The sequence below is a fragment of the Chroicocephalus ridibundus genome, chromosome 9 (assembly GCF_963924245.1).
Source record: "Chroicocephalus ridibundus chromosome 9, bChrRid1.1, whole genome shotgun sequence".
NCBI classification, from domain to species: domain Eukaryota; kingdom Metazoa; phylum Chordata; class Aves; order Charadriiformes; family Laridae; genus Chroicocephalus; species Chroicocephalus ridibundus.
In genome coordinates this window covers 27,518,433-27,532,868 of record NC_086292.1, presented here as the reverse complement: position 1 = coordinate 27,532,868, position 14,436 = coordinate 27,518,433, and the positions used below count along the sequence as shown (strand labels likewise).

The window sequence follows — 14,436 nt, the reverse complement described above, 5'->3', positions numbered from 1 at the left end:
GTTTACAGGTACTTGTATGCATACATGTGCAGGCATGTGCATGAGTGTAGGTGTTCGCAAGCGCCGATATGCATGTGTGTGCAAGTATGTGCATGAGCGCACATGTTTGCAAGCACCCATATGTATGCGTGTGCAAGCATGTGCATGAACACACGTGTTCACAAGTACCCGTACGCATGTATGTGCATGCATGTGCATGAGCACACATGTTCACAAGCATCCTATGCATGCAGGCGTGTGCACACAGCTGCAAATACGTGCCCTCGCATGTCGACATGTGCAAACGCAAGCATGCATGTCACGATAGACACCCCCCCGCAGCCGAGGCCGGCCCCGGGGCAAGCACCCGTGGGTGGGTTTGGGCCTCATCCTGCTGAAACCCAGGGGCCCAGCAGCCGCTCCTCACCGCCGCCTGGGTTTATTTTTAAACCCGTTGGCCCCGAGTGATTCACACGCTGCCTGTTCTCCGTTGCTCCACGGCAAGTTTTACGCACCCAAAATAGATGTTCTGGAAGGAACGGGCCAGGCGGTGGCAGGGGAAAGCGGGGTGCTCCCCCCCAGCCAATGGGGATCCTGGCCTTGGCAAGGGTGTAGGCTTTCCCAGGACACCCCCGAGGCAGTGTTTTTGGGGGAGATGCTGGTGGAGACCCCCCAGGAAGCAGGACCATGGGGTGGTGTTCAACCTGGATGAGAAACACCAGGCTTTCGTGGCAGGCGTGGGGCTGGGGGGTCCCCTTTGCCAGCCCCACCGGCCCTGCAGCGTCCTGTACCCCCAGGGGGTGACAGGGAGCCCGGAGAGCCGAGGGATGGGCAGGGTGAGGGCAGGGAGCTGGGATGTGGTGGTGAAGAGCCCCTCGGCACACACAGGGCAGCGCTGGGGAGCAGAGCACCATCCCCGGGAGCAGAGCATCATTCCCAAGAGCAGAGCACCCTCCCAGGGCCAGGGTCCCCATTGGCCCCAGCCCCACCAGCAGCAGCCCCCTGCAGTGACAAAAGCACCCGGCGAAGGTACCAATTTACACCATGCTGGGGGCGGGGGGGATGGGGGGGGAATAAAAAAGGGAAAACCCCGAACTTTTAAAAACATGAGGGAATACTGACCCCCTTCCTCGCCGCCTGCCACCCCTTCGGAGCCCAAAGCGCCGCATCCCAGCAGCGAACCATGGGATCTGGGGTGTCCTCCCCTCAGCGTGGCTGCGGGAAGAGCCAGGCAGAGGTGACCAGGCAGAGCCGGAGCAGACACCCGGGTCTGAAGCCCAGGATGCCACCAGCCTGCACCAGGAGCTTCTGCTCCGCAAGTACCCGAGACATTCGTGCCGTAGAGCAATGGTTGCCAAAGCCAACCCCAAAAGATGCCAACAGGGAGGCTGAGTGGCATCAGCGAGGACTCAGGTCAGAGCAGAAGGAGATGTCCTCACGGGGACAAGAAGATTGTGATCAGCGTTTGCTCGTGCCAGGTCTCGTAGGGAAGAAGGAGCGCTAATTACACCAGCCCTTTGGAGCTCGTCAGGACTTGACAGCACATCAAACCCCAGCAAAAGGAAGCAGCTACTATAATTTAGGTCTTTTGGGTTACTCAATTTAAGAGAAATCAACACGCTTGGAGTGACAGGCAGGCAGGTCAGCAATCCTGGCTCCGCTCAGCCTTAAATACACGAGTATTCACGGCCAAAACAACAGGGTTTCCCCTGTGCACTTGGAGGAAGCAGAGGAGCTTCTTCCCCCAGGAACCAGGGCACAGGGAGGCAGCCCTTCCCCTCCCGCCCTCAACAAGGGGAAAAAAACAGCCCTCTCTCTCCCAAATCCGGCTAAACTTCCCTGCTTTGGGGTGGCTGAGCTTCACAATCTTTTTTCCCCTCCCCTTCAAGATATAGCGCTTCAGAGGAGCAGCGTTTGGGTATCCCTTCACAGGAGGGTGAAGAAATTCCAGACTTGCCCATTTCTGAGTATTTTTAATTGAAAGTTAACTCAATATTTTTAATTTAAAGGTCAATAGTAAAGGGTTTCCAGCCATAACAGCAGATATTGCTTATTGAAGACCAGACCAACAGTCCCATCAGCCAGGATTTCTCCCCAAGAGATTCCCTAGCTTTGAGCTGGATGTGGTTTCCAGCAGGGCAACCCCAACCATCAACGGACAAAAACCACGCCTGTCGCAGCTCCATGGGACTGCAGCACCACCAGTCTCTTCTCCAAGGAAAATACTATCCAAACCTGTTGGATGCAGACCTGGAGCTGAGCCCCCCACCCCGAGGAGGACAGATCAGTTGGCCGAATCCTGAGCAGAGGTGAGAGGCGATGGAAGAGCTGAGCCGTGGCTCCGTCACATCCACGCACTGCTCAGCTTCGCGGGTTTGAGGTCTCCTTGGAGAGGCTTCAAGGGGTCTTCTCAGAAGCCAGAGGAGGAGGTGGCAGCAGAGATGGTGGCTTGCAGGAAGGTGTCCTGCCTGGATGCAGGCAGAGAGAGGAGACAGAGAAGGACAGGAGCAGCAGAACACTGACCGCTGGTGCATGGAAGGCCACAGAAGCAAAACCAAGGTCACCACACAGAAGCGCCCATGTCCAGGTACGGACGGTGCGAGGTCAAGAGGAAAACTGGGGGTGCCCAAACCATGTCCCTGCAGGGACGGAGCGTGACAGCAGCAGAGGCTAAGCACAGCCTGAGCAGGCACCTAGCAAGCTCCGGAGCCACCGGGGTGAGACACAGCCAGGTGCTGCTCCACCAGCATCTCTGGAGCAAGCCCTACCCATTCTCCTGCTAACAAAAACCCTTGCACGGTCTCCCAAGCCCCAGATGAGCATGAAAAAGCACCTTTTTCCTCTTTGGGGTCATTTATTTATAGATTTAAAGAAACAAAAATAGAAAAAGAGGCAAAGAGTGCACACTAAGGAAAAAAAAGATCATTGCACTAAAGCAAGAGCAGAAGTTGGGCGTGGGAAGGGGTCCCTTGGCCAAGATGGCAGCTCTTGAGAGGGCGGGATCATTCCTCCTGTGTGCGCAGTGACCGAGGGCAGCGGGACTCTCCCTTCAAAACCCGCCAAATTCATTTTCACAGTATCCTACGTAGAGAGGCTGCGCCCGGACACCACGCCTGGAAAGAGAGGGGAGAGATGGCGTTAGGCAGAGGGGACAGGTAGAGCCCACAGTCAGATCTGAGGGGGCAGAGCAGTGCAGGGTGGCCATCGGCGCCCCGTTTCAGGTGCCACAAGGAGGGAGCAGTACTCATCCTGTGCTTAGAGACTTGGTTTTTTTGCTCTTGTGTGGGAGCATGAGGTAAGGGCAGGTTTCCAGGGGAAGCTGGTGCTGCAGGAGGGGCGGCAATAGCTGACAGGTCCCCCTTCCTCACCACAAAGCCCTCTCCTTGACAAGAGCCACCAGCCCACGCCGGCAGCAGGGGCTCTCTTCCAGCACCGCACAAAGCAAGCTCTGCCCACACACAGGCAGGAGAAAAGCTCGGGACTTTCCGTAAGAACAAGGGTTATTTTGCAGCAGGGAAAGCCCACTTCACCCTCGCCGCCCTCCCCGGGGTTCGACCCCAGAGAGGGGGGCATCTGCGCTGTCCTGCTGCGAGGAGGGACGGTTACCCAAGAAGCTTGCAGCGGAACTCGGCCAGCCGCACGTAGGCATCTTGCAGGTCCCTGACGGTTGCGTTGCTCCACAGTCTCTCTGCTACGGCCCCAGCTCTCGGCCTGGAGGAAGGAGGGACAGAGGCAGCCAGGTCAGGGGGAAATCAGAAAGCTTCTCACACAAAGCCCTGAGCTCCCAAACACTTTCCTGAAACACATCCTTCATCACACAAAGGCACAACGCTTCTGTGTATCGGAAGATCTACTTCTGGACAGATGTGAATCACGAGTGGACTGGGGTGACAGGGCAGAGACCAGTGGCGTTAAACACAAACTGGCTGCAGCAGCAGGTTGTACAGGAGCATGTTACGGTCTTACAAACCCCCATTTAAGCCTCACGGAGGCTGTTGCTAGCACAGAGGCGCTGCCAGGGGACAGGGAAAAGCACCACGTGCGAACCAAACCTGCAGTGTGTGGCATGGGTGGCTCAGTGGCGAGGGAAAGGGGGCTGAGCCATTCCTCATGCAGCTCGAGCCAACCTCCCCATGGCTTCTCTTACCAGAGCCTGGGAGTCAGGTTAGTGACGTCCACGTATTCACCCCACATGCACGCCTCTCCGCCGATCACCCGGTCCTTCTGCTCGGGGCTGCCTGCCAGAGGACACAGTATTCAGGTGATGGTGTGTTGCAAGATAATGAGGTGACTTATAGCCCTGCCCACAGAGGCGCCTGTAACAGCAGAGAGCGGCTCAGCTACGGAGGCAATAGCTTGCCATTCTGGAAGCCTCCGCTTCAAACCCCGGGCAGAGCTGTTTTCTGCTGGCAGCAAGGGAATGGAACATAGCACAGGAACCAAGGACACGGTCAGTCAAGCACCGTCACACCAGCAACGAGAACGGATTAGCAAGACAGCCAGCCTTGGCGCTACCTCCTGACAAGTCAGCTGCTGTATGGGAAGGGGACACAAGGAACACACCTTCGAACTTCAAGGGCTCCACTTTGTAGGCTGCCATCCAGTCCTGCCCATAGGAGATGCGGTTGAGGTACCAGGGGGCAGAGAGCAAAGCCCGGTAGCCAGCCTTGGTGACATTCGCCATTTCCTCCATGTATGGTGTGGGGTTCTCCTTCCACACGTGGACGATGGTGTCTGGCCTCACCTGAAGAGCACATGTGAGCCCCGTGCACGGGATCACTGTGGCAACAAAAGCACCACCTTCCCTCGCAAGCAGAGTGCCCTGACCCCTCCACAGCTGCAAAAACCCCCCCAAAGGGAAACCGAGGCAGACATTGGCTTGACTTTTGAGGCACTTCCCATCCAGTTTGCAGAAGCAACTGAGGGAGGGGTAAGCCCATTTGCAGAGGGTCCTGGTCAGGGTTAAAACTGGCCTCTTGCAGTGTATATATAAGAACCTGGAGAGAAGAGGGCGTTGACAGCAGTGTGACAAAGCCACCCTGAGGGCAGCTCACTGGCAGCACCATCTCAAGACCAACCCCAGTTCCACAAGAGAATCCCCCCCACCAGCCCCAGCACAGCACCCCCAGATCGCACCAGTGCAGCTGGCTGGGGTGCTGGCACTTTTCACCAGGGCACAGGCAGCTCTCACCTCCACTCCGTTGTCAAACACCTCCTGCCACACGATATAACCTTTGCCGAGGGAAGAGATGATGGCAAGAAGCCTGGAGTGAAAAGAGTACCGAGTTTTGGGTCACCTCAGTTACACTCCCCTCTCTTTGCTGGTTGCATACAGCCAGGGCAGCAGCACCAATATTCCCAACACCCACAGCGGGATGTGAAGGTACTTCTGAAGAAGGGAGAAAGCATGGCGCCTTATGGGGCTTCTTCTCCTCAGCCCCAGGCTTTTTTGTGGTCAATCTCCCAATAAAACATGGCTAGGCTACTCCGTCAGGGAGACGTGCCCGAATGGGCGTGCTCCTGAAAAGGAGATCTGGTGTCCTTGAGACAGCAGAAGACATTTGTGCTGGTCACATACTGCAGCTGCAGGCCCAAGATGCAACCGTCCTTACCTCTGGATGTAGAATGACTCTAATTTCTTGTAATCTTCACCAAAACCCATCTCCTTCATGAAGGCACGGATTTTTGGATTGGATTTCCTGTGTACCAAAGAGAAGAGAATAAAAGCACTGCAACCCGAGCACTGGAGTAAGGACAAGACACGACCAAGTCCTTCCCACATCGGTCCAAGGCCAGCCCAAGCATTCCGAGAGCTGTGGCTGCGCCAGCACCAGCGGCTTCCCACAATCAGCGTCACTTTGAGCACCGAAACCCCAGGCACCAACACACAGAGCCTGGGGGAGCAGGACACCAAAGATCTGCAGACAATCACAACCACAAAGGAATGGGCTGGGTCTCCAGTCCCAGGTACTTTCCCCCAGTCCCCATTCCAGACTGATCTGAGACTCACCAGCACGTGAAGTCTACCTCATCGCCACCGAGGTGAAGAAAGAAGTCTGGGAATACAGTGCTGACCTCTTGAAACAAATCGGTCACAAACTTGTAGGTGCTGTTAAGGATGGGGTTGATGGGCCCATAGGTCCCAGAAGGTTCCTTGCCCAAATAGCAGGGAGTCAGCAGGCCTGGAGCACCTGAGTCGTAACAAACACGGGAGAGTGAGAAAGGGGCTAAGCATGGCCATATCATCCTGTGTAACCCCCCGGACCCTCCTCAGCATGGCCCAGCGCCTGCCAGGGGACAGAAGATCTGGACATGGTGCACCACGCATAAACACAGCAGCAGAAAACTGATCCCTGGCTCAGGAAGCCTGACCTGATGGGGAGGGATCTATGTCCTGCGCTCATCTTGTGCTCCCCCCACGCACTGCTGCCCCAAACACTCACTCCCAGCTGAGATCAGCAGGGCTCGAACCTGGTAGGCTGGACATCCTTTCCCCCCGGCAAAACCAAATCCTTGCAGGATGCCACAGTTCCCACCCTTCCCAGGTTTCTCCTCGGTATCTCTCATTGTGGGCCCGGCTGCTTTTTTTGGGAGATTCCTACAGGAAGCCACACACAGAGCTGCTGGGGAAAGGTAATGCCAGTGCAGTCCCCAGCACCCTCTCCCAGCTCTGTGCACCTGCTGCAGCTGGGGAAGTGGGGCAGGCACAGTTTTGTCCGTGACCACATGCACAGGGTGTACTCCAGTGCAGGCCACGGCATCTGGAGGCAAGGGAAGCAGAAAGAAAGACAAGACGACATTTTCCTGGAGCTTCTCACACTTCCAGACATGGAAGAGACAGCACTTGCAGTCCCTGGAGCAGAGACTGGGGCACAGTTGAGCAGAGCGAGGAAGCTTGGTCCGCTGTACCCCCAGTTAAACTCGAGATCCTTGCAATACCCACGATGTTGCTTTTGGCACAGTGGATGTTCCCCAAAAAAAATGGCCCAAGAAGAGATGGAAAAGTTTTCCCTTTGGATTTTGTTCCAGAAGTTGGACCACTGGGTCCTGCTTCCCCTAGACGATGGTTTGCTCCTCCTCAAAGCCAGCCCGTGGGACATGGCTGCCCGCACCCAGCTTTTGGGATCCAGGTTGCAGATGCCCTTTCTCCCCCCAATGCAACTACAACTCTCCTCACAGCAGCAGGCGGCAGGGTCTGCTCCTCACCTGGACCCCAGGAGAGGGTGTGCCCAGGAGTGTCGAACTCCACGATGACCCTGATGCCACGCAGCCGGGCGTACTCGATCACTGTCTGCACGTCGCTGGCTGTGTACACGTGGGTCATGGGGTTGAAGGCTCCCTGGGGGAACACAAGAAACCTCAGCACCTTGCTCAGGTGCCGAGGGAGGGATCTGCTCGCCCTGGGCTGGGCGCTACATGGTGATTGGGGTGGGTCACCTGCTTGCTGAGCTCTGGGAAGGTGAAGCTCTCGTAGGGGAAAGATGGGTCATCCACAATGTGCCAGTGAAACACATTGAACTTGTTGTAAGCCATGACATCCTGGGAAGGAACGGGAACAAAGATGAACATGCCTTGCCCCTTCTGAAAGGTCACCCAGCTTGCCACAGAAAGGGGACAAGGTCCCTGTGCTCCAAAAGGACAAGGCAGAGTCCCCAAACGCTCCCCAGCATCCAAGAGGGATTCAGACACCTCTCTTCTAACACAGCAGCACCACAAAGAGCTGCAGAGGGCCAGTAGCACTCCTGCTCACAATAAAAATCCCTGCTCTCCTTATAGCTGAGCCAATGGTGGAGACCTGTAAGATTAATTCTGCTTGGGATGATCCACCACCCACGTTCATCTAACGCGGCTGGGAAGAAGTCAGTGTTTTCCCTTGCCTCAGAAACAACCCAGCCTCGGAAAGTAATCTGGATTGCAGGAATCTAAGACACCTCAGGGTTTTCTTCCTTATCCTATTTACAGGGGGAGCTGAGAAATCACCCAAACAAGGCAGCTCTGAGTTACACCCTGAGCAAACACAGCCATGGGCACTTGGAAGGACCTACAGCATGGAAGCATTTATCCACGATGCACATCTGTATATTAAGAATTGACGTCATGGTGGCATCCCACCCTGGCCTGATGCTTCACCTAGGGACAAGCAAGCTGGTTTTGTTTAAAAAGCCTAGGTTTGACAAGCTCTTCCTCGATGAGATGCAGATGCAGTGGCCTACGCATTAGACAGCTCCTAGGATCTTTGGAAAGGAGCAACACAAAAAAACCAAAAAGCCCTTGAAGCCACCCAAGGAGCCCTCAGTTGTTGCAACAGAAGGGACACCCAACTAAACCACTGGGTCTCCCAGCACAGGCTCCCTACCAGAGTTTCCAGGATGGTTCTCAGAGGCAGGTAGTGACGAGAGGTGTCCAGCAAGAGTCCCCGGTGAGGGAAGCGGGGAAAGTCCACGATTTCTGTCTTGTTGATGTAGTACTGCATGCAGAGAACACAAGGAACTACTGAGCAGGGCTCCAGGCAACACAGCCATTAGCAGGAGACAATTAGGGTCACCTTTGTCCCCAGAACCAGCACGACAAGGAGGGGTAGCCTCGTTGCCCAGCATGCAAGCAAGCCAGAAAGAGCTGTGACGCTTTACTGCTCAGAAGGCAGGAATCTGGCTGGATTCACGAATTCCTACTCGGCCCTTGATGAGACTGTGCTGCACTGCTGGTACCCCCCTCATCCCAAGCATCCTGGCAATCCTCAGCCTGTCCCCATTGAGGCAGGAGCATTAGAGAGCTGACTGCTCCCAGGAGATGAGGCCAGGACTCACCGTGCCATTCTCGTCTCTCCCAATGAGCTGGCTGAATGTCTCCAGGCCTGCAGGAAAACCACACACAGTCACTTTCTCAGCACAGATTCCCCCAAAGGAACAAAGCTCAATTAACAAATAAGTCTATGGAAAGAGAGAGGCACAGAGACATCCTGAGGCAGGGAGAGCGGGAATGCCCCACAGAAAGCACACCTCACCTCTGAGAGCTCCCCAGACAGCATCCGCAGAGAGCAGCAAGGATCCTTCTGAGACAGAGAGCTTATCTGAAACACAGCATCAGAGGGGCCGGCACTGGCATTAGGTCCCACACTTCATCACACGCTGCTACAGGCCATGACAGCCCCAGCTATGGGGCTACAGTGGCACCAGGCAGAGGTTTTGATACAGGACTGCACCCTGGGATCCCACAGAACTGACTTTTGGGTTTGTTTTTTTTTATTTTAAACCTCCTCCATTGCTTTATCAGCATCCTCAGGTAAGTCGCTACCCCCTGGCCCTGGTTTCTCAATAATACAGCAAGGATGATGCCTCCCCAAAACTGGGGGTAAAGTGCTGCATGGTGCTGTTTCCAACTGACAGGCACAGAAACAGCTGCACACCCACTCCAGTCACTCTCCCTCGCTCCCAGCCCCGACACTCACAGTTTTCCTTGGAGTCCAGGCTGGGAAACCCATCACAGCCTGGCGTGGCAACAAAGATGAGGAGCTGATTGCAGGCTGTCCCCCACAGCGGCTCACTCTCTGCAAAAGACATAGACTACAGACATCAACCCCATCCTGGCTCTTTTCCCTGCTTCCAGTCCACCCCTGTCCTCCCAGCCCAGCTAACAATGGAGGCGCAGGAGCACATGGACTTTAAATACACGCGGCAGAAACAGGCACTCCCTCCTTCACTGCAGAGCGGGCACAGGGGTGTTCAGCAGGGGCTTCCCCTTCAACACAGGCAACCAGGAGCACACGAGCTGATCCCAACCTTAAGCGCAGAGAAGGTTTGCTGGTGATGAAGGCTTTGCAATGGAAGCTTAAAGGAGCACACAGAGGAGAAGAGAAATCAGAGGATGGTTTACCAAGGCTTCCTGGACACCAGCCCCTGCTCTAAGCAACAGCCATGACTACCCAAATCTTCTTCAGGGAGGGTGAAGAGCTTCATGTTTCCAAACTCTTCCAGCACTGGGAAAAAAGCACGAACCCAAGAGCTCTGCTACCCTACCTACCCTTAGAGAGGGGAAAGAAACCCTGTAAAAAAGGGTGGAGAATGATTCCAAGCATGCTGCAGAGTTAGGCTGAGTTAGAGGCCACCAAAAGATCTCACCCAGCACAGAAAGGCTCCCAACCGACTTCACCTTCTGCAAAGCTGGTCCCAGGCACAACAGCTGGAAAAATAAACCCAGACACTTTCAGACCCCAAGCAGGAGCACTGGCCACACCTCCCTATCTGAAGGAGAAGCTCCAAGGGTGCATAGCCCTGAGTTCTCACTGGATTCGCACACACAACTCCAAAGGGAGGTGTTCAGCATTCGCTGAGGCACACAGGTCTACTCACAGCAGCCTCTGGGCAGGAGGAACGTGGGTTAGTTGGGGTGGGACCCTGCTAATCCCAAGCAAGGTCCATGCCTACACCCCCACAGCATTCCCAGGAACAGGCAATGCTCAATATGATCACTGAAAAATAAAAAGCTTGGCTTTGAGTGAGCCAGGTCAGAAGCCAGGGACCAAGCAGACTTCAGAGAGGCCACGGCACTGCCAGCGTTCCGGTGAAACAGAGAGAGCCTGTGCTCCAAAGCTTGCAGGAGCCAGAAACCCCACATTTCTCCATGAAGGAAGGGCAGAACCTTCACTGAGAGAAGGGAAACAGCTCAAAGACGGTGCTCAGTTTTAAGCCTTCCTCTCGGTTACAGACGAGCCGGTAGCCAAGGCAACCTCGCAGATGTGCGAGCTGGCATGCCAGCATGGTAAGACCTGCTTCTTCCGCTCAACAAGCCAGCAGCTCACCAGGGACAGCCACTCTGAAGCCTGGGGACAGAAAAAATACTCATTCCGTTGAGAAGCCTCAAGAGAATTGGTCCCACCACCACACACCATGTTTAGACCTGCCCAGGGAGACATCACCAAACCCAAATGTGGCCTCCTTGGCCAAGGAGCAGGCAAGCACTGGTGCTAATCACACCTAGAAAGCAACGCAGATAGGCACAGCAGGGATCAGTGACCCATCAGCCACGAAGGCCGAAGTTCATGGTTCCAAAGAGCGCTGTGAAGGCGCATGTCTAGTTAATTATGGTCATGGACTGGAAGCTAAGGACTCTAACACAATGATTGCAACAGGATGGTAGCAATAAGACACCAGGTATGGCAGGTCCTGGCTTGACCTCCACGCAGGTTCCTGGGTCTCTCCCAGACTCATTTCGGAGCTGCCCATCTTAATGGGAAGGGAAATCCCAGTTAGGGATAAGGAAAATATAAATATTTTTCACCCTGAGGGTAGTCAAACACTGCAGCAAGGGCTCAGTTCTCCACGCGGGAATACTGCAGTTTCAGCTGGACACAGAAGCTTGGCCCAACAGCAAAGCTGTCTCCGACCCCAGGCTTGGCTCTGTTTTGAACCAGGGCTTGACCAATCCCTCCTAATTTAAATTGGTCTACGTTTTCATGCTAGAAGTCCAGCATGAATGTAGAGTTTGGACATAATCTTTCTTGCTTATGAAATCGACACAGCAGCTTTCTGAAACAGACAGAAAACAGGTTCTGTCTTATTTTCTCTATTAATAGAAACTATTTTCTTCCATTCAGGGTTTCCATTGCCTGTTATTACTAACCACCCATGTGGGAAAACAAAAGGAAGGGGAGGAAGGAAAAAAGCCCTAAAATTAAGAGTGTACTTTCAGTGTCAAAGCAGGGCGTATGGAAAGCGGTGAGTATGCACACAGAGCTCGATCTCGTGATTGAGCTTGGAGAAGTTGCTCCAAGTGATTTCACGGTCACATTTCTCCTTTGAGAGGAACAGGAAAATGTGAATAATTGTATCAGCTGTTTAAGTTTAGTTCCTAGCAGCAAAAAAAAGAAAAAAAAGAGGAGTCTTCTCAGCTCCCAAATGAAAACTTATTTCTATTGCTACTTACAAGAGTTGAAGAAATAAAATAAGCCAAATGGTTCTTCCCAGTGTTTCAAATTTGACTTTGTTGAGGGACGATGTGCTCGAGACGAAGCAGAGCGACTTCCAACGTCGTCACCCTTCTCCGCTTTTATCAGCGGCGACAGAGTTCACACTGACATTTAAAACACTCGGAAGCAGAGTTACTAGCTCTTTTTGATGAATGAAGCGTTTCATATTCCCCAGCTTCAGGCTGCCACAGACCCACGCAGGCACCGAGCATCCGTACGTGCCAGCTCCCAAGCCTGCGCATTTGCCTCTGCGAACGCAGCCAGGGAATTTCCTCCATTTCATCCCAGACATGCAACAGGTGCTATCATGAAGAAGTCCGGGCACAAGAAACCTTTACAACCTGTCCCAAATCAAGCCCAGACTCTCAAAGCTTTTGCCTTTCCTCATCTTACCCTCCAATTCCAGGATGAATCCAAGAGCTACTACCTCTCTGCCAGGAAAGCCACGCTGCCTCGGGACGCTTAACAGCTCACCTTGGGCAGAACGAGCCCCATGGCACAAATATGTACTTGCTAGAAACAGACATGAAGCAACAAGAGTCTTTCCTCAAGGCAAAGCTTCACACTGGACACCAAGAACTGCCAGAAGAGCCAAAACTTGTGAAAAGGGCTGAAGCTGGAGCGACTGCCAACACCAGGGGCAGCTCTCCCTGCAGTCGCATAAAAAGGAAGCAAAAGGAAGCAAAAGGAAGCGCTGGGGAGCTGAAACGCGATCTGGAGGAGATAAAATATGGATAGAAAGAGCAAACTCGTGATAGCAAGAGCCTAACTCCTTGAAGGGAATGCAAGACAACTAGTGCTCACTGTGCCACGCAGGATTAGATGTATTTTATTTTAAAACGTGCGTGCCACAGGCATCGCCCTCCACATAGGAGCACAACGCTGCCCTGGGCTATGAGACCCGATTCAAGCCCCCGCACCATCAGGGCACAGCCACCACCTCCCCTCGCCCCCAGCCCCTGCTGCACTGAGGCAATGAGGGGGCTAAAGAGCTGGTCACCCAACCAAACCCAAAATAAGCGAGGGTTTGGTTTCGCGGGTTTTTTTTTTAGGAATAAAGCCACAGGCAAGAGGGCCAACGGCCCTGCCCGCCGAGCCCCCCGCCCCGCCGGCAGCCCCCGCCCCGCCTCACCGGTCGGGCGGGCGGCGGCGAAGAGCAGCGCCCGGTACCGTTGGAAGGCCGCCTCCAGCACGGCGCAGCCCGGCCCCACGGCGGAGCCGCCGGCGTAGGCGAACTGAAAGCGACGGGGAGAGAGCGGGCAGCGGCCGCCACCCGGCGGGGAGCGCTGGGCCTGGGGCTGGGGCCAGACGGCGGCCGCTGGCTCCAGCAGCATCGCGGCCGCCAGCAGCGGCAGCAACGCCCGCCCCGCCGCCATGTCGCGCCCCGCGGCCTGAGGGAGGGGGCGGCGCCGCGAAATGGCAGGTCGGCCCCACGGGGCCGGGGCGGGCCGGCCTCGCCTGCTGCCACCTCCTCACGGTTCACCTCAGGCGGCGGTGCCTTTACCCGAGCAAGCACCTCTTGTAAATCACAAAACCTTTCGAGGGTCGGTTCTTCCCCAGCCCGCAAATTTCAAAGCCCAGCCGCCTTGCTCCCTGCCCGCCGAGGATGCCCTTGGGGAGTCTCAGCATCCCGCTTTGGGGTTTGAGGGGAAGATTAATGATTTAAAACATATATTTCACCTACAGCACTGTGACTGAACACATGCTTTGGATCCACCTTGGTTTTCGGCATCTTTTGTTGGTACCATGCATCTTTATGAATAATGGTGGGTGTCAATCAGCCCTTGCACAGGTTTACAGAGATTTTATACAGGTAGAGGGTGAAATACCGGTTGGGTTGTACAAAAAAAAGGATTTTGTCCCGTGGTGGGGCCTCATGCTGAAGTGTTGCAGAGATGTTTTCCACACAGGGTCTGGCTTTTGCAAGGAACCTCAGATGAACTCTATTTTGCCTCCTCCCTCCCAGCTCCGCGTTCCTCAGCAATCCCCAAGTCAAATAAGGACACTTAAGCCCAGGTCTTACCCACCTAATTGCCAGCACAACCCTACCAGCTCCTACATGGGAACCAACTCCATCAAATTATTAAAAAACTCTTATCCCAGCCCTCCCGAGCAAGCAGCGAAGCCGCCAGAAAACTGCAAGCTATCAGGACTGTTGAAAGACATGGAGAGCAAGCAGGAAATTAAAGAAATGCCATGGGAGAAAGCACAACAAGGGAGATGGAGATGGCCCCATCACACTAGCACGAGATTAAAAACCCACTTTTTGTGAGCAGGACACAACCACGGTCTAGTGGGGAATTTAAGGGATTGTCCCTCAGGTGAGCAGCAGAGGGAGAGCCAGGTGCACCAGGAAAATAAAAGCATTTTGCAGAAAAATCCTCAAGGAACTTACTGTCAAAGGTTACAAAAGCACCAGCACAAAGCTGGGGACTGGTGGTGAAAGGGGAAGAGCTGGGAGGACATGGGGGGGGCGGTTCAGAGGGATGGAA

General features: G+C 54.6%; 1 protein-coding gene across 1 annotated transcript; it reads right to left on the bottom strand.

The window, feature by feature from the left end:
- Window positions 1-1,959: 1,959 nt before the first annotated feature.
- HEXA (hexosaminidase subunit alpha) lies at window positions 1,960-13,346 on the bottom strand. Its single transcript, XM_063346727.1, has 14 exons — window positions 13,077-13,346; window positions 9,428-9,526; window positions 8,984-9,049; window positions 8,787-8,833; window positions 8,336-8,446; window positions 7,417-7,518; window positions 7,186-7,318; window positions 5,990-6,170; window positions 5,592-5,678; window positions 5,171-5,243; window positions 4,543-4,723; window positions 4,127-4,217; window positions 3,586-3,690; window positions 1,960-3,092 (listed from the first exon to the last, which is right to left on the bottom strand). The coding sequence occupies exons 1-14, from the start codon at window positions 13,318-13,320 to the stop codon at window positions 3,029-3,031; spliced, it is 1,584 nt and encodes a 527-aa protein (XP_063202797.1). The 5' UTR covers window positions 13,321-13,346; the 3' UTR covers window positions 1,960-3,028.
- Window positions 13,347-14,436: the final 1,090 nt, after the last annotated feature.